This window comes from Ranitomeya imitator, chromosome 4, assembly GCF_032444005.1.
Source record: "Ranitomeya imitator isolate aRanImi1 chromosome 4, aRanImi1.pri, whole genome shotgun sequence".
In the NCBI taxonomy this organism is placed as follows: Eukaryota; Metazoa; Chordata; class Amphibia; order Anura; family Dendrobatidae; genus Ranitomeya; species Ranitomeya imitator.
The window spans coordinates 230,322,796-230,341,669 of record NC_091285.1 but is presented as its reverse complement, the minus strand read 5'-3'; the positions used below and the strand labels follow the sequence as shown (position 1 = coordinate 230,341,669).

At 44.0% G+C, this 18,874-nt stretch overlaps 1 protein-coding gene across 2 annotated transcripts in view; it reads left to right on the top strand.

The window, feature by feature from the left end:
• Positions 1-18,874, top strand: part of TMTC2 (transmembrane O-mannosyltransferase targeting cadherins 2) — a 459,093-nt gene that overhangs the window by 276,225 nt on the left and 163,994 nt on the right. For both annotated transcript variants that reach the window (XM_069764402.1, XM_069764403.1), the window contains exon 7: positions 9,479-9,557. In XM_069764402.1, the coding sequence (XP_069620503.1) occupies positions 9,479-9,557 (79 nt within the window). The remainder of the gene's footprint in view (positions 1-9,478; positions 9,558-18,874) is intronic.

Here is an 18,874-nt window from a genome sequence, read left to right as displayed (position 1 = left end):
TCTCACACTATCCTCCTAAGTATAGGATTTCCATTTTTTTTTTAAATATTATGATTGTTTTAATCAATGTAAAAAAAAAATCCATTTATTACTGCATTCTTGTTAGGAATGATATTTTTTGTGGAGAATACTTTAGTGGTTGTAGAAAAAATGATATTGCTATTGTATATGTGCTTGGAGACTTAATTCTGTGGTCTAAATACGCTGGATTTCATGTTTTTTTATTTTGCTAAGTGTGTTTCATCGGTCGAAAATTGTTCATTGTTTAAACATTACTCCATTGATTCACTTAAAATCTTCTCTGGTCAATACATAACTTTGTATAGTACTAATTGATTTAATTTTTATCTCAGAAATTAATATTACACATGAAAATAAGATTCTTTGTAACATATTTCATAAGAGAAATCTGCTTCGTTCTCCTTCTGGACTGATCATCCATTATCAATATTCTCAGTTCCCTGGAAAAACCTATTGTTACGGCCGCTACTCACCGCTCCGCTCCTTGCTCTCGGCGTGCTGTCCCTGCTTCTCCAGCTGTGGCTGCTGCTCTTGCTCGCCTCGGCCGCTCTTCTTCCGGGTCCCGGCGCGCTGTTCCCTCTTCCTCCTTGGCGACGCTGACTCCCTCCATCGCTGCTTGTTCCTGCTGTCCTGCTTCCGGTGGGCGGTACGCTCATCCTCGTCGGGCTCCTCCTCCACGTCCTGGGGGTTCTGCTTCTGCGCAGGATCTTGCGATAGACGCACCTCCCAGTCCTGGATCCTCTGTTACCGGATGTGTTTGTCCAGAGTGCTTCAGCGGCCAATCCAGATAGAGTTCACGGTATTTCAGGCCACCTCCCCTGCTAGGAGGTGCCTGAGTGTCTTTTGCTTTAGCTTCTGCCTCCGGCCACCTTCCTTTCTGAGTTCAGTACCTCCGTGCAGGCTCTGCGCTCTTCTCCCTGGCTCGCGCTTTATGTGTCTCCATTTCCTCCGCTCATCCTCTCTCCCTCTCTCCCTACAGCTTTGCCTCCGTCTCTGGTATCCTTCAGTTCAAGCCTGACGTCCATTTCCCGTGTTCTCTGCTTTTGGTTCCACCGTCCTCGTTCCTGGTTTTCTGTTTAGTTCTCTTCTTTTGTTTATCCTCCTTCTGAGCCGTCCCTCTTGGTATCTGCTACCGTGGATAGGAGACCTCTGGGCCTGCTCCTGACAGCCCCTGTATAGGGGTTGGTTAACACTAGGTCCCGCTCGCCCAGGGGTAGGTCTTCCACGGTCCAGAGGGTCCACTCTCGTTCTTGCCTCAGAAAACGTAATACCTATGTTGCAGACAGATTATTCCATTTCTCAGATGTAAGATGATAGTTACTACTAATAAGATTGTATGTATTAGGGTGAGGGAGGAGGCAGCGGCCAAGCTCCTCTTTCCATTACCCCCTTCTTGTTTACATAATTTTATCCATAAATTTAGAATTTTGAAAATGAAAGATCAGTCATGACAGAAAAAGCAGATTTCTTTAATACAATGTATTTTCATGAGTATTACTGATTTATGAAATAAAAATTAAAACGACAGTTAGGGTATCGTTACACTATACAATTTACCAACGATCACGACCAGCGATACGACCTGGCCGTGATCGTTGGTAAGTCGTTGTGTGGTCGCTGGGGAGCTGTCACATAGCAAGCTCTCCAGCGATCAACGATACCGAGGTCCCCGGGTTACCAGGGTGAACATCGGGTTACTAAGCGCAGGGCCGCGCTTAGTAACCCGATGTTTACCCTGGTTACCAGCGTAAAAAAAAACAAACACTACATACTTACATTCCGGTGTCTGTCCCTTGCCGTCTGCTTCCCGCACTGAGTGACTGCCAGCCGTAAAGTGAAAGCACAGCACAGCGGTGACGTCACAGCTGTGCTCTGCTTTCACTTTACGGCCGGCAGTCACTCAGTGCGGGAAGCAGACAGCAAGGGACCTGACGGACACCGGAATGTAAGTATGTAGTGTTTTACTTTTACGCTGGTAACCAGGGTAAACATCGGGTTACTAAGCGCGGCCCTGCGCTTAGTAACCCGATGTTAACCCTGGTTACCGGGGACCTCTGGATCGTTGGACGCTGGAGAGCTGTCTGTGTGACAGCTCTCCAGCGACCAAACAGCGACGCTGCAGCGATCCGGATCGTTGTCGGTATCGCTGCAGCGTCGCTTAGTGTGACGGTACCTTTAAATGATTGCTAATTGTCCTTAAATGGGAACTGTACTCTCAACAAATTTTTGCTTAAATCAATAGTACAGACAATTTTTTAAACAATTTGTCAGTCAAATCTGCTGCTTTCTCCACTTATGAGCCACTTCTTCCCCTTCCCCAACATCCTGTACTCACCATTCCTTCTGACTACTAATTTCCATCTTGCTAAAGACTGAATGTCAGGTTGAAATACAAAATAAAAAAATGAGTCGGCACTCTGTATGTCAAGGTGGTGCTCGTAGAGAAATATAATTGCAAATTTCAAACAACCGCGGCACTCACGTAATGGTGGATTAGTTCTTTATTCAATACTCAAGGAAATCCAATAGGATTCAGCATTACGTGAGTGCCGGGACTCTTTGAATGTCAGGTTACAACTTTGTTTTATACTCTATGGGGACAGAATTTTGGAATACGGAGTGATAAGCAGAGTAAGACAACAGACACAAAGAGACACAGCAGTAATTTACTGAGCCTTGTAGCAAGTCTCCACCCAGAGCTGGAATCTCTCCTACATAGCTCAGTACTGCTGTATAATCTCCTCTGTTCCTCTGCTGCTTTTGTCTGTATGCTAGCTAAGGAATGAAGAGTAGGTATTCATGTATGCGCGCTGTGCTCTGCTGTATATGGGAGAGATCATGGCAACTAGTTTCCTCCCACTAGCTCAGAGTCAATTGACAATTACAGATTGAGCCTGCAGAAGGAAATAATGCAGGATACAAATCGTGTAATGGCCAGAAAGAGTGTTATTTATTCGGACTCCCATGGCAGCACCATGAGAGAGGGGATCCGCCCATTAGGAACAGGAAACCTACAGATACAAAAGGGCGGCACCTCTCCCACATATCAGTTGGTTTCCTGTTCCTAAAGGGACAGGATCCTACAGAATTTTCAAGGATTTCAGGCCACCCACTCAGGTAGCGGGGGGTCTCCTACCTTGGCCGATGCGGAGATCCTGGAGACGTCACAGTGGTCCTGGCAGGGCTGCACGGCGTTTATGTTCACAGCAGGGAGCAGTCGCCAACGGTGTTCTGTCTCCACGCCAGCGTGAGGTAAGTATTTCCCCCTGGTTGTTGCTCCTCCCGGGGTGTGTGGCTGGTGCTGTGGGCTGTATGTTGTGCAGCAGCATTGGGGTGGCGCCGCCCAGTGCACCGCTGGCTAGGAAGCGCTGCAGGCCGGGGTGATGTCTGCTTCCAGGTCTCGGAGTTCTGCGCATGCGTGGTGTCTCCAAAATGGCGGCGCCCACCGATATTTCCACACCACTCACTCACAGGCCCTCTGGCCGATCTCCTACACCTGGGAGGCGGACAGCGATTCAGGGGGAGTGCTTGACGAATCTGCTGACCGAAGGTGGGATATTTAAATGGGCACCAGATCTGGTCCTTTGCTTCTGGCCTCAATTCCGTGAGGTATGGAGCGTGATCGCGAGCAGCAGCCTCAGCTGCTGGATGAGGTGTGTCAGAAGCCTAAAGGGAAGGAGCATGACAGGAGGAGTGATGAGTCTGGTCGCAAAAGCTCCTCCAGACAAGGATCAGGAGCATCAGGCAGGAAGAATCACCCTCGTATTCCGGTAGTTTTCTTTTTGGGCACCACTGGTAAGTGATCTACGAGAAAGTTCACTCAGTGACGGGATTCCCCTCATATTCTTTATTTTAGGGGAAGAAATGCATCGGTGAGGCTAAACATAAAGAATGTGCCATCTGCGGAGTTCCTTTACCCTATTTGTGCCCTAAAAAACTGTGTGCCCCCTGTATCCAGCAGACAGTGAGGTCTCAATTAAGGAGAAAGGGTGGAGGGCATTAGATCTTCATAGACTAGATTGTCTTACTTGCCCCCTCAGGTAACGGAGGAATCCTTTAGTGTGGCAGCAAGCCTGAAAGAGATGGTCAGGGCGGAAGTTAAACAGTCCATTAAAGGGACACTGTCACCTGAATTTGGAGGGAACAATCTTCAGCCATGGAGGCGGGGTTTTGGAGTTTTTGATTCACCCTTTCCTTACCCGCTGGCTGCATGCTGGCTGCAATATTGGATTGAAGTTCATTCTCTGTCCTCCGTAGTACACGCCTGCACAAGGCAAGATTGCCTTGTGCAGGCGTGTACTATGGAGGACAGAGAATGAACTTCAATGTACTATTGAACTATTGTACTATTGAACTTCATGTACTACGGAGGACAGAGAATGAACTTCAATCCAATATTGCAGCCAGCATGCAGCCAGCGAGTAAGGAAAGGGTGAATCAAAAACCCTAAAACCCCGCCTCCATGGCTGAAGATTGTTCCCTCCAAATTCAGGTGACAGTGTCCCTTTAAGTCCCTGTCTCAAGCAGGAAGCTCTAAATACAAAGCTCCTCTGGTCTCTGACTCTTCGGCGGATGAGGATATAGATGAAGGTTCCTACGATTCGGCTTCATTGTCCTCCTCTTCAGATGAAGACACTGCCCACTTTTGTCTACCCCTTGAAAGGATAGATAAATTAGTTAAGGCGGTCAGAGGAACAATGGGCATAACAGAACCCAAACCTCAGCTATCAGGGAAGAGATTATGTTTAGTGGATTGGAGCAAAAGAAGCATATAGCTTTTCCGCTAAATGAAAAGATTCAGGAGCTTATTAATAGAGAATGTAAGAAACCTGAAAAAAAAAGGTTCCTTGCCACCAGCACAGAAACGCAGATACCCCTTTGATGACCCGGCAGTCAGCAGTTGGGAAAAGGCCCCTAAATTAGATGCGTCAGTAGCCAAAGTGGCAAAACGAGCTTCTCTCCCCTTTGAGGATATGGGAACCCTTAAGGACCCCCTTGACAGGAAGGCCGACACCTTTCTAAAAGGTACCTAGGAAAGGGCAGCCGGTTCCTTAAGAACTGCGGTACCATCAACTTGTACAGCCAGGTCAATGATGGTTTGGCTGGACCAATTAGAATCCCAGTTAAAGGAGGGGGCCTCTAAAGACTATTTTAACTGCTCTACCGGTGATTCAGGAGGCTGCTGCCTTCTTGTCAGACACTTCTATTGACTCAGTTAAGATGGCAGCTAGAGCAGCAGGACTCTCTAATGTGGCTAGAAGAGCCTTGTGGTTAAAATGCTGGCCAGGAGATATACAGACGAGGTCAAAGCTCTGCGCCATTCCTTGCAAAGGAGAATATTTGTTTGGTCGGGCCATGGATGAGCTCCTAGAAAAGGCCGGAGATGACACAAATAAGTTCCCTAATTTATCCATGTCCTACCGTCATCCCTTCAATAAGAAGAGATTTAGCCGAGGAAGGAAGCGTGCATTTTCACCCGTTAGAGATCGGTCTAGACGGGAAGATAAGCGCAGAAGAGGTACAGGATTTATGTTCCGTCGTTCCTCGAGGAAGAGAAAGAAGCCAGACCAATGACTAGCAATCCCGGTGGGGGGGGGGGGGGATTTTTACCCTTTTTTTCAGAATGGTCAAAGATCACAAATAGTGTTTGGGTGCAGAACACTATATCTCAGGAACTCAAACTTGAGTTTAGTCGTACCCCACGGGATAATTTTAAATAAACTCCCTTACGTTCTTCTGCCCTTAAACAGTCGGCTTTAGAAGAAGAGATGACGACTTGGTTCTAAAAATGTCTTGATAGAAGTTCCAGAATCTGAAAGAGGTAGGGGATTTTACTCTCCCCTGTTCCTTATTAAGAAGCCTGACAAAACATATAGGAAAACCTTAGGTACCATAATTATTTTTAGGTCAAACATACCTTCAAAATAGTCTATCAATTCAACAATAAAAATGCTGTTTAAAAACTGTTTCATGGTAGTAGTGGATTTAAAAGATGCCTATTATCATGTACCCATCCATGTAGATTTCCAACGATTCCTAAGGGTAGCGGTTTGAATGGGGGGAGTAGTTCGCCATTTTCAGTATAGGGCTCTTCCCTTCGGTTTATCTTCCGCCCCTAGGGTATTTGGAAAGATAATCGCTGAAGTTATGGTACATTTACGGGAATCCAATATTCTTATTGTCCCCTACCTAGATGATTTCCTCATAGTGGGGAATTCAATGGATCATTGCTTGTCACAATTGGAGGTAGCTAGAATTAAGTTGGAACACCTGGGTTGGATAATAAATTATGAAAAATCTCGGTTACAGCCCCTAAAAGTTCAAAAGTTTTTGGGGTTGTTGTTAGATTCAGCTTCACAACAGTGTCATCTTCCTATGGAGAAGTTAGATCAAATTCAACGACAGGTATTAAAAGCAATTAATATACCCTCCATGACTCTTTGACAAGCTTGTTAAAGTCCCTCACATCATGTATTCCAGCTGTCAAATGGGCTCATCTTCACACTCGAGCCCTACAGAAAAACGTCTTGATTAATGACAAAGCCTTGGGAGGGGCCTTACGAGAAAGGATAACTTTTAGGCCGTTAACCCTTAGATCCCTTAGGTGGTGGCCAGATAAAGATAATTTATCTACAGGCGTTCCCTGGGTAACACATATAACTCGGGTGACATTGTGGTTCAGGGACAATGGGACCCCCACACAACATCTTCATCCAATCAGAGGGAGTTAATGGCGATCGAGTTAGCAGTTAAAAAACTCATATATCTGCAGGGACAACCAGGTGGCGGTGGCTTATGTAAATCGTCAAGGTGGAACACGTTCCAAGGCTCTGATGCAGGTGGCAGATCGCCTGTTCCAAACCGCAGAGACAAATTTGCAATCTTTGACTGCTCTTCACATCAAAGGGAAAGAAAATGTAAAAGCAGACTTTCTCAGCCGCAATACGCTAAAACAAGGAGAATGGTCTCTAAACGGCGACATTTTCAGTCAAATTGTCCGCAGATGGGGTCAACCGGTGGTGGACCTCTTTGCCACCAGAGACAACAAAAAAGTAAAAATATTTTGCTCTCTGAATCCAAGGGAGAATCCTCTGGCTGTGGATGCATTCCTGATAAAATGGGATTTTCCTTTGGCTTACTCTTTCCCACCATTGAACCTGTTACCTCTAGTGGTGAGGAAAATCAGGGAATTCTAATTGCCCCATTCTGGCCCAGAAAAACCTGGTTCGCATGGCTCAGGACAATGTCAGTAGGCGATCCCTGGGTACAACCAGATATCCCGAACTTGCTTTTCCAGGGACCGATCTGCAATCCACAAGTGATGGGACTCCATTTAACGGCTTGGAGTTTGCGCGGTCATTTTTAAAGGACATAGGCTTCTCCCCAAATTTGGTAGATACCCTTCTAAAGAGTAGGAAACAGATAACAACAAAAATCTACTTTAGAACCTGGAGAAAGTTCCTGGCCTTTTTAGATTTCAACATCAAAGAAGGGGTGCCGATACGCCAGATCTTAGAATTTCTGCAGAAGGGGTTAGAATTAAATCTTTCCACAAGTACACTGAGAGTGCAGGTCTCAGACCTGGGTGCCCTGTTCTCTTGTAATATTGCCAATAACTATTGGGTGTCGAGGTTCATTAAGGAAGTCGGTAGAGCTAGACCTTTGCATAAAAACAAGACGGTACCGTGGGACCTAAATCTAGTCCTTTCATCTTTGACATAAGACCCCTTTGAACCCTTACAAGAACCCTCAATCAAAATGTTGCCCTTAAAACAGCTTTCCTGGTAGCTATAACATCGACTCGCAGGATATGAGACATACAGGCACTTTCCAGACTTCCCCCTTACACAGAATTCTTACAGGATAGAGTGGTCCTCAAGCCGGACCCAGCTTACTTGCCAAAAGTAGCGTCTCATTTTCACAGGTCGCAGGAGATAGTTCTGCCATATTTTATCCCTAATCCTTCTAACCCTAAAGGCCCCGTCACACATAGCGACGCTTAAGCGATCCCGACAACGATACGACCTGTCAGGGATCGTTGCTGCGTCGCTATGTGGTCGCTGGTGAGATGTCACACAGTGCGATCTCCCCAACGACGCAGCAGCGATGCGGCGAACTGTAGCGACCTGTAGAACGATGCTATTTCATGATGATTCAATGGGACGTCCTGTCAACGAGGTTGTTGGTAAGGTGTCAAACACAGCGATGTGTGCTACCCAGCGGGACCTCAACGATCAAAAAATGGTCCAGGCCATTCCGACACGACCAGCGATCTCACAGCAGGGGCCTGATCGCTGCTACGTGTCACACATAGCGAGATCGCTACTGAGATCGCTGTTGCATTACAAAACTTGTGACTCAGCAGCGATCTCGCTATGTGAGATGGGGGCTTTAAGAAAAAGAACTCAATACATTAGATGTTAGAAGATGCCTTTTACATTATATCTCAGTCACTGATGCTTGGAAGAAGGATAATGCGTTATTCTTATCCTTCCAAGTTCCTAGGAAAGGGTTTAGAGTTTCAAAATACACTCTAGCTAAATGGATTAGGGAGGCTATTTCTCTTATACAACAGGTGGAGGTCCGGCTCCGCAGAATCTGAAGGCGCATTCCACCTGGGCAATGGCATCATCCTGGGCAGAAAGATTTGGAGTATCAATAGACCAGATATGTAAGGCGGCCACATGGTCATCCCCTTCCACCTTTTTCAAACACTATCAGTTGGACTTGGGATTCTCCTCAGATCTCACTTTCGGGTTAAGGGTGCTACAGGCTATAGTCCCTCCCTAAGGTGGCTTACATCTCCGTAAATCTCTCATGGTGCTGTCATGGGAGTCCGAATAAAGCATTAAGCTACTTACTGGTAGCTGCCTTTTCGGAGGCCCATGACAGCACCCTTAGTTCCCTCCCTATTCACGTGGGGGTTGCACTTCCTTAAAATAAAAAAAAATGTTTTTTTCACGTGTGATATCTGGGTTGCAGTTTTTTATTAAGATATTGTATATGATTGTTTATATTTGTATGCTATTAACCGCGGTAGTCCTCTCAGGCTCTGTAAAGCAACTGATACGTGGGAGAGGTTCCGCCCTTTTGTATCTGTAGGTTTCCTGTTCCAAATGGGCGGATCCCCTCTCTCGTGGTGCTGTCATGGGCCTCAGAAAAATGCTGCTACTGGTAAATACGGTAGCTTAATGCTTTCTCTTGTACACACATATAACAGCTTATTCTGAAATTATAAGACTTTACAAAATAAGTAAAATATAAGCAATGGAATCATGCAATATTGTAGTGCAGATTTGGTCACTGACAGATTCACTCATCTACTGATTTTATCCATTGTATAAATGATATGTAATTGTTTCAAAGACCAGCAGATAATTTAATTTTAATTCTTTGCTGTTACATGAATATTGTTTGTGAATAAATAGTGCATAAATATGTATTTTTTTATCTTTAGGATGCACTCTCTGTGTATAAAGAAGCAATACTGAAAATGCCACGGCAATTTGCACCACAAAGCTTATATAACATGATGGGTAAGAAAATGAACCAAAAATGAATAAATATTAATGTAATAAATATTAATATAACCTCTGTATCTTGGATTAACAGTCAAGTCATATTGGTTCATGGTTGTAACAAGAAATATTAGCTATTCAGTTCTTCATATCCTTTGTAGACTGAATGGTACAGGAATACCAATTTATTGCATTAAAATGTCCTAAATCCAGATTTTGTGTCAATCACTGCTTACATTGCCAATGTGAAGGCAACATCTGCTCAGTGCCCATCTGCTAGCAGGTTACAAAGGTTAACCCCTCTGTGACCTTAGACGTACTATCCCGTCGAGGTGCCCTGGGCTTATCTGACCCTGGACGGGATAGTACGTCATAGCGATCGGCAGCGCTCACGGGGGGAGCGCCGCCGATCGCGGCCGGGTGTCAGCTGCTTATCGCAGCTGACATCCGGCACTATGTGCCAGGAGCGGTCACGGACCGCCCCCGGCACATTAACCCCTGGCACACCGCGATCAAAGATGATCGCGATGTGCCGGCGGTGCAGGGAAGCACCGCGCAGGGAGGGGGCTCCCTGCGGGCTTCCCTGAGCCCCCCGCAGCAACGCGATGTGATCGCGTTGCTGCGAGGGTCTCCTCACCTCCCTCCCTGCTCGAGCCCCGGATCCAAGATGGCCGCGGATCCGGGTCCTGCAGGGAGGGAGGTGTCTTCACAGAAGCCTGCTCAGAGCAGGCACTGTGAAGCAGCCTGCACTCCTATCAGATCAGTGATCTGACAGAGTGCTGTGCAAACTGTCAGATCACTGATCTGTGATGTCCCCCCCTGGGACAAAGTAAAAAAGTAAAAAAAAAAATTTCCAAATGTGTAAAAAAAATAAAAAAAAATATTCCAAAATAATGAAAAAAAAAAAAAAATATTATTCCCATAAATACATTTCTTCATCTAAATAAAAAAAACAAAACAATAAAAGTACACATATTTAGTATCGCCGCGTCCGTAACGACCCGACCTATAAAACTGTCCCACTAGTTAACCCCTTCAGTAAACACCGTAAGAAAAAAAAAAAAAAAACGAGGCAAAAAACAACGCTTTATTATCATACCGCCGAACAAAAAGTGGAATAGCACGCGATCAAAAGGACAGATATAAATAACCATGGTACCGCTGAAAGCGTCATATTGTCCCGCAAAAAAAGAGCCGCCATACAGCATCATCAGCAAAAAAATAAAAAAGTTATAGTCCTGAGAATAAAGCGATGCAAAAATAATTATTTTTTCTGTAAAATAGTTTTTATCGTATAAAAGCACCAAACCATAAAAAAATGATATAAATGAGGTATCGCTGTAATCGTACTGACCCGAAGAATAAAACTGATTTATCAATTTTACCAAACGCGGAACGGTATAAACGCCTCCCCCAATAGAAATTCATGAATAGCTGGCTTTTGATCATTCTTCCTCACAAAAATCGGAATAAAAAGCGATAAAAAAATGTCACGTGCCCAAAAATGTTTTCAATAAAAACGTCAACTCGTCCCGCAAAAAACAAGACCTCACATGACTCTGTGGACCAAAATATGGAAAAATTATAGCTCTCAAAATGTGGTATTGCAAAAAATATTTTTTGCAATAAAAAGGGTCTTTCAGTGTGTGACGGCTGCCAATCATAAAAATCCGCTAAAAAACCCGCTATAAAAGTAAATCAAACCCCCCTTCATCACCCCCTTAGTTAGGGAAAAATAAAAAAAAATGTATTTATTTCCATTTTCCCATTAGGGCTAGGGTTAGGGCTAGGATTAGGGTTAGGGTTAGGGCTAGGGTTAGGGCTAGGGTTAGGGCTAGGGCTAGGGTTAGGGCTAGGGTTAGGGCTAGGGTTAGGGCTAGGGCTAGGGTTAGGGCTAGGGTTAGGGCTAGGGTTAGGGTTAGGGTTAGGGCTAGGGTTAGGGCTAGGGCTAGGGTTAGGGTTAGGGTTGGGGCTACAGTTAGGGTTGGGGCTAAAGTTAGGGTTAGGGTTTAGATTACATTTACAGTTGGGAATAGGGTTGGGATTAGGGTTAGTGGTGTGTCAGGGTTAGAAGCGTGGTTAGGGTTACCGTTGGAATTAGGGTTAGGGGTGTGTTTAGATTAGGGTTTCAGTTATAATTGGGGGGTTTCCACTGTTTCGGCACATCAGGGGCTCTCCAAACACGACATGGCGTCCGATCTCAATTCCAGCCAATTCTGCGTTGAAAAAGTAAAACAGTGCTCCTTCCCTTCCGAGCTCTCCTGTGTGCCCAAACAGGGGTTTACCCCAACATATGGGGTATCAGCGTACTCAGGACAAATTGGACAACAACTTTTGTGGACCAATTTCTCCTGTTACCCTTGGGAAAATACAAAACTGGGGGCTAAAAAATAATTTTTGTGGGAAAACAAAAATATTTTTTATTTGCATGGCTCTGCGTTATAAACTGTAGTGAAATACTTGGGGGTTCAAAGCTCTCACAACACATCAAGATGAGTTCCTTAGGGGGTCTACTTTCCAAAATGGTGTCACTTGTGGGGGGTTTCTACTGTTTAGGTACATTAGGGGCTCTGCAAACGCAATGTGACGCCTGCAGACCATTCCATCTAAGTCTGCATTCCAAATGATGCTCCTTCCCTTCCGAGCCCTCCCATGCGCCCAAACGGTGGTTCCCCCCCACATATCGGGTATCAGCGTACTCAGGACAAATTGGACAACAACATTTAGGGTCCAATTTCTCCTGCTAACCTTGGAAAAATACAAAACTGGGGGCTAAAATATAATTTTTGTGGGAAAACAAAAATATTTTTTATTTGCATGGCTCTGCGTTATAAACTGTAGTGAAATACTTGGGGGTTCAAAGCTCTCACAACACATCAAGATGAGTTCCTTAGGGGGTCTACTTTCCAAAATGGTGTCACTTGTGGGGGGTTTCTACTGTTTAGGTACATTAGGGGCTCTGCAAACGCAGTGTGACGCCTGCAGACCATTCCATCTAAGTCTGCATTCCAAATGGCGCTCCTTCCCTTCCGAACCCTCCCATGCGCCCAAACGGTGGTTCCCCCCCACATATGGGGTATCAGCGTACTCAGGACAAATTGGACAACAACTTTTGGGGTCCAATTTCTCCTGTTACCCTAGGGAAAATACAAAACTGGGGGCTAAAAAATAATTTTTGTGGGAAAAAAATTTTGTTTTATTTTTATGGCTCTGCATTATAAACTTCTGTGAAGCCCTTGGTGGGTCAAAGTGCTCACCACACATCCAGATAAGTTCCTTAGGGGGTCTACTTTCCAAAATGGTGTCACTTGTGGGGGGTTTCAATGTTTAGGCACATCAGTGGCTCTCCAAACGCAACATGGCGTCCCATCTCAATTCCTGTCAATTTTGCATTGAAAAGTCAAACGGCGCTCCTTCCCTTCCGAGCTCTCCCATGCGCCCAAACAGTGGTTTACTGCCACATATGGGGTATCAGCGTACTCGGGACAAATTGGACAACAACTTTTGAGGTCCAATTTATTCTCTTACCCTTGGAAAAATAAAAAATTGGGGGCAAAAATATTATTTTTGTGAAAAAATATGATTTTTTATTTTTACGGTTCTGCATTATAAACTTCTGTGAAGCACTTGGTGGGTCAAAGTGCTCACCACACCTCTAGATAAGTTCCTTAGGGGGTCTACTTTCCAAAATGGTGTCACTTGTGGGGGGTTTCAATGTTTAGGCACATCAGTGGCTCTCCAAACGCAACATGGCGTCCCATCTCAATTCCTGTCAATTTTGCATTGAAAAGTCAAATAGCGCTCCTTCCCTTCCGAGCTCTCCCATGCGCCCAAACAGTGGTTTACTGCCACATATGGGGTATCAGCGTACTCAGGACAAATTGGACAACAACTTTTTGGGTCCAATTTCTCCTGTTACCCTTGGTAAAATAAAACAAATTGGAGCTGAAGTAAATTTTTTGTGTAGAAAAGTTAAATGTTCATTTTTATTTAAACATTCCAAAAATTCCTATTAAACACCTGAAGGGTTAATAAACTTCTTGAATGTGGTTTTGAGCACCTTGAGGGGTGCAGTTTTTAGAATGGTGTCACACTTGGGCATTTTCTATCATATAGACCCCTCAAAATGACTTCAAATGAGACGTGGTCCCTAAAAAAAAATGGTGTTGTAAAAATGAGAAATTGCTGGTCAACTTTTAACCCTTATAACTCCCTAACAAAAAAAAAAATTGGTTCCAAAATTATGCTGATGTAAAGGAGACATGTGGGAAATGTTACTTATTAAGTATTTTGTGTGACATATCTCTGTGATTTAATTGCATAAAAATTCAAAGTTTGAAAATTGCGAAATTTTCAAAATTTTCGCCAAATTTCCGTTTTTTTCACAAATAAACGCAGGTACTATCAAAAAAATTTTACCACTATCATGAAGTACAATATGTCACGAGAAAACAATGTCAGAATCACCAGGATCCGTTGAAGCGTTTCGGAGTTATAACCTCATAAAGGGACAGTGGTCAGAATTGTAAAAATTGGCCTGGTCATTAACGTGCAAACCACCCTTGGGGGTAAAGGGGTTAAGAAAATGGGTAATATAAATGATCATTTTAAGGATAGACCTGACAATTAGGGGGTATTTTATTAATTTTTCATCCACACTTGACTAATCATGTAATACTGTATTCAAACTTTCTTAAAGGAACACACATGCACTGCTGACATGTTGAAGGGAAACTGTAAACTAGATTTTTGCTACCCCATTTGAGAGCATGATGTAGGGGCAGATACTCTGATTCCAGTGATATGTCATTTCTCTGCTTCCGTCAGTTTTGATACAATCACTGTTTTATCTGCTGCAGATCAAGCAGTCCTCTGAATGGTGAGCTCTGTATAACTCTGCACACACCACTGATTGGCAGATTTCTGTATACACTGTGCATAGGCAGTAAAGCTGCCAATCAGTGGTGCGAGTGTGTTAGGACTAAATGGCAGTAGGTTTACTAGTCCTCTAGTGACAATTACCTGCTAATAAAACAGTGACTTTATCAAGCATTCCATTAACTGATACATCACTGGAATCAGGGCCTCAGCCCCCTACCATCTTGCTGTTCTCAGAATAGCTAGGAAAACCCTCATGACAGATTCCCTTTAAAATTATTTTCTCAATGTCTTTAAACTGCTGTGCAGTACTAAAATATATTTGGCCATGATAAATAAAATGCATGTGACAAGTTTTGTCACCCAGCACTCTACAAAAGTTTTTATGACGTGTACTAATACTATTATTGTGCAACCATCACTTCGCCAGACATTGCTTTACAAATGATAGCTAATGGTAACCAGTAGCATTAGTGAGCAAATTATAATAAATAAACTTCCACTTCCCACATATAATTTTCCAGTACTGGCAGTATATGCAATTTTAATGTATTAGTGTTTTTGTCTATTTTTTAATGTCTCTTTAGTTTTGCACGTAGAGGTTATAAAATCCATTTAACGTTGGTTTTTATTCCCTCGGAAATGGTGTATAATTTATGAATAGCCCCATTTAGCACTCTGAAAGTGTTAATCTGTCATATCCATTTTTCCATTATTTCCTCCTGCATAGTGCATTGCTCTTCAGATTTCAGAAATGCTATGACTTTATTGGCAAGCGATTTTCTTCACCTGCTATTGAAATTCCTGCTCTCACATCTATGCAGTTTTACATTATATTTTTATTATCACAGCTTTTTTCTGAATCAGAGACTGGTGGTGCAGCAGTGATCCCGTCACTGTTAGGTTATTAATGTGAATAATACTGACCTAGTCATTAAAGGGAACCTGTCACCCCGTTTTTTCAGATTGAGATATAAATACTGTTAAATAGGGCCTGCACTGTGCGTTACAATAGTGTATGTAGTGTACCCTGATTCCCCACCTATGCTGCGAAATACATTACCAAAGTCGCCGTTTTCGCCTGTCAATCAGGCTGGTCTGGTCAGGTGGGCATGGTGACATCGCTCTTTTCTTCCCCAGCTTTCCGTTGGTGGCGTGGTGGTGTGCGCATGTCGCAGTGACGAATCCACTGCGCGCACGTGAAGCCGAGTTTGTATCTCGGTTTTGGGAAAATGGCCGCCGCGATCTCTTCTGCGCACGCGCGGCATCCCGCGGCCATTTTCCTGAAGCCCCGTGCAGCAGAGCACTCCATCTGCGCACGCGCGGCCCCAGGAAGATGGCCGCCCCCACCGATGACAGGGGGTAATAGCGCAGATCGCGCGCTGCTTCTTCACGTGCGCGCAGTGGATTCGTCACTGCGACATGCGCACACCACTACGCCACCAACGGAAAGCTGGGGAAGAAAAGAGCGATGTCACCACGCCCACCTGACCAGACCAGCCTGATTGACAGGCGAAAACGGCGACTTTGGTAATGTATTTCGCAGCATAGGTGGGGAATCGGGGTACACTACATACACTATTGTAACGCACAGCGCAGGCCCTATTTAACAGTATTTTTATCTCAATCTGAAAAAACGGGGTGACCGGTTCCCTTTAACAAACACAATACTCGAAAGAATAAGCTTTCAAGTATGCACATGAGATAGAACACTATTGCATTGTTTACCATATTTTTCCTCTGTCTCTGATTTTCTGTTGCTTAGACTGTTATAGGTATGAGTGCTATGCATGAGAAACAAGGATAGCACTCGTTTGTAAGAAACTTGTCTCAGTGAGTTGGAAGGGACCTCCAGGGACCTCCAGGGTCATTGTGTCCAATACGCTGCTCAATGCAGGAGTCACTAAACAATCTCAGACAGAGAAAGTTTTTTTCTAATATCTAATCTGTATCTTCCCCCTTCCATTTTCATCCCATTGCTTCTCGTGTTTCAATTTGCAAATGAGAATAATGATGACCCCTCTACATTGTGACATCCCTTCAGATATTTGTAGACAGCTATTAAGTCTCCTCTTAGCCTTCTTTTCTGCAAACTAAACATTCCCAGATTATTTAACCTTTGCTTGTAGGACATAGTTTGCAGTCCGCTCACTATCCTGGTCGCTCTTCTCTGAACTTACTCCAGAGTCTTTTGAAGAATGTGGCGCCCAGGACTGGACACAGTATCCAGCTGAGGCCTGATCAAGGTGGAGTAGAGGAGGATAATTACTTCATGTGATCTAGACTCTATTTTGCAATTTTCAAACTTTGTATTTTTATGCCCTTAAATCACAGAGATATGTCATAAAAAATAGTTAATAAATAACATTTCCCACATGTCTACTTTACATCAGCACAATATTGGAAACAACATTTTTTGTTAGGAAGTTATAAGGGTTAACAGTTGACCAGCAATTTTTCATTTTTACACCACCATTTCTATATGATAGAAAATAACCAAGTGTGTCACCATTCTAAAAACTGCACCCCTCAAGGTGCTCAAAACCACATTCAAGAAGTTTATTAACCCTTTACGTGCTTCACAGGAACTGAAACAATGTGGAAGGGAAAAAAACGAACATTTAACTTTTTTTGCAAACATTTTACTTCAGAACCTATTTTTTTTTTAATTTCACAAGTGTAAAAACTGAAAATTAACCACAAATTTTGTTGTGCAATTACTGCTGAATACGCCGATACCCCATATGTGGGGGTAAACCACTGTTTGGGCGCACCGCAGAGCTTGGAAGAGAAGGAGCGCCGTTTGACTTTTTCAATGCAGAATTGGCTGGAATTGAGATCGGACGCCATGTCGCGTTTGGAGAGCCCCTATATGCCTAAACAGTGGAAACCCCCCACAAGTTATACCATTTTTGGAAACTAGACCCATTAAGGACCTTATCTAGATGTGTGGTGAGCACTTTGAACCCCCAAGTGCTTCACAGAAATGTATAAAGTAGAGTCGTGAAAATAAAAAATCCTTTTTTCGTCCTCAAAAATGATTTTTTTAGCCTGCAATTTTTTATTTTATCAAGGGTAACAGGAGACATTGGACCCCAAAATTTGTTGACCAGTTTGTCCTGAATACGCTGATACCCCATATGTGAGGGGGGGGCACTTTTTGGGCACACATCGAGGCTCAGAAGGGAAGAAGTGCCGCTTGGAATGCAGACTTTGATGGGATGGTCTGCAGGCGTCATGTTGCATTTGCAGAGCTCCTAATGTACGTAAACAGTAGAAACTCCCCACAAGTGACCCCATTTTTGGAAACTAGACCCCCCAAAGAGCTTATCTAGATGTGTGGTGAGCACTATGAACCCCCAACTGCTTCACAGAAGTTTATAATGTAGAGCCTTGAAAATAAAAAAAATCATATTTTTTCCACGAAAATCATCTTTTCACCCCCAAATTTTTACTTTCACAAGGGTAACCGGAGAAATTGGACCCCAAAATTTATTGTGCAATTTATGCTGAGTAGGCTGATACCCCATGTGTGGGGGGGAACCACTGCTTGGGTGCACGGCAGAGCTCGTAAGGGAAGGAGCGCCGTTTTGGAATGCAGACTTTGATAGAATGGTATGCGGGTGTTATGTTGCTTTTGCAGAGCCCCTGATGTACCTAAACACTAGAAACCCCCCACAAGTGACCCCATTTTGGAAACTATACTTTTATAATATAGAGTTGTGAAAATAAAAAATATTTTTTTTCCACAAAAAAGATTTTTTAGCCCCAATATTTTTATGTTCACAAGGGTAACAGGAGAAATTGGACCCCAAAAGTTGTTGTCCAATTTATCCCGAGTACGCTGATGCCCCATATGTGGGGGTAAACCACTGTTTGGGCGCACGGCAGAGCTCAGAAGGGAGGGAGCACCATTTGTCTTTTTGAGCGCAAAATTGTCTGTCGCATTTGGAGACCCCCTGATGTACCTAAACAGTGGAAACCCCCCAATTCTAACTCCAACCCTAACCCCAACACACCCCTGACCCTAATCCCAACCGATCCATAATCCTAATCACAACCCTAACCATAATCACAACCCTTACCCCAAAACAACCCTAATCCCAACCCTAACCATAACCCTAATCAAAACCCTAAGTCCAATACACCCCTAATCCTAATCTCAACTCTAACCTCAAACCTAACCCTAATCCCAATACACCCCTAATCCCAACCCTAACCTTAACCCTAATCCCAAACCTAACGCTAATCCCAAATGTTACCCTAATGCCAACCCTAACCCTAATACCAACCCTAATCCAAACCCTAACCCTAATCCCAACTCTAGCCCTAACTTTAGCCCCAACCCTAGCCCTAACTTTAGCCCCAACCCTAGCCCTAACTTTAGCCCCAACCCTAGCCTTAACTTTAGCCCTAACCCTAGCCCTAACCCTAGCTTTCGCCCAACTCCTCTAGCT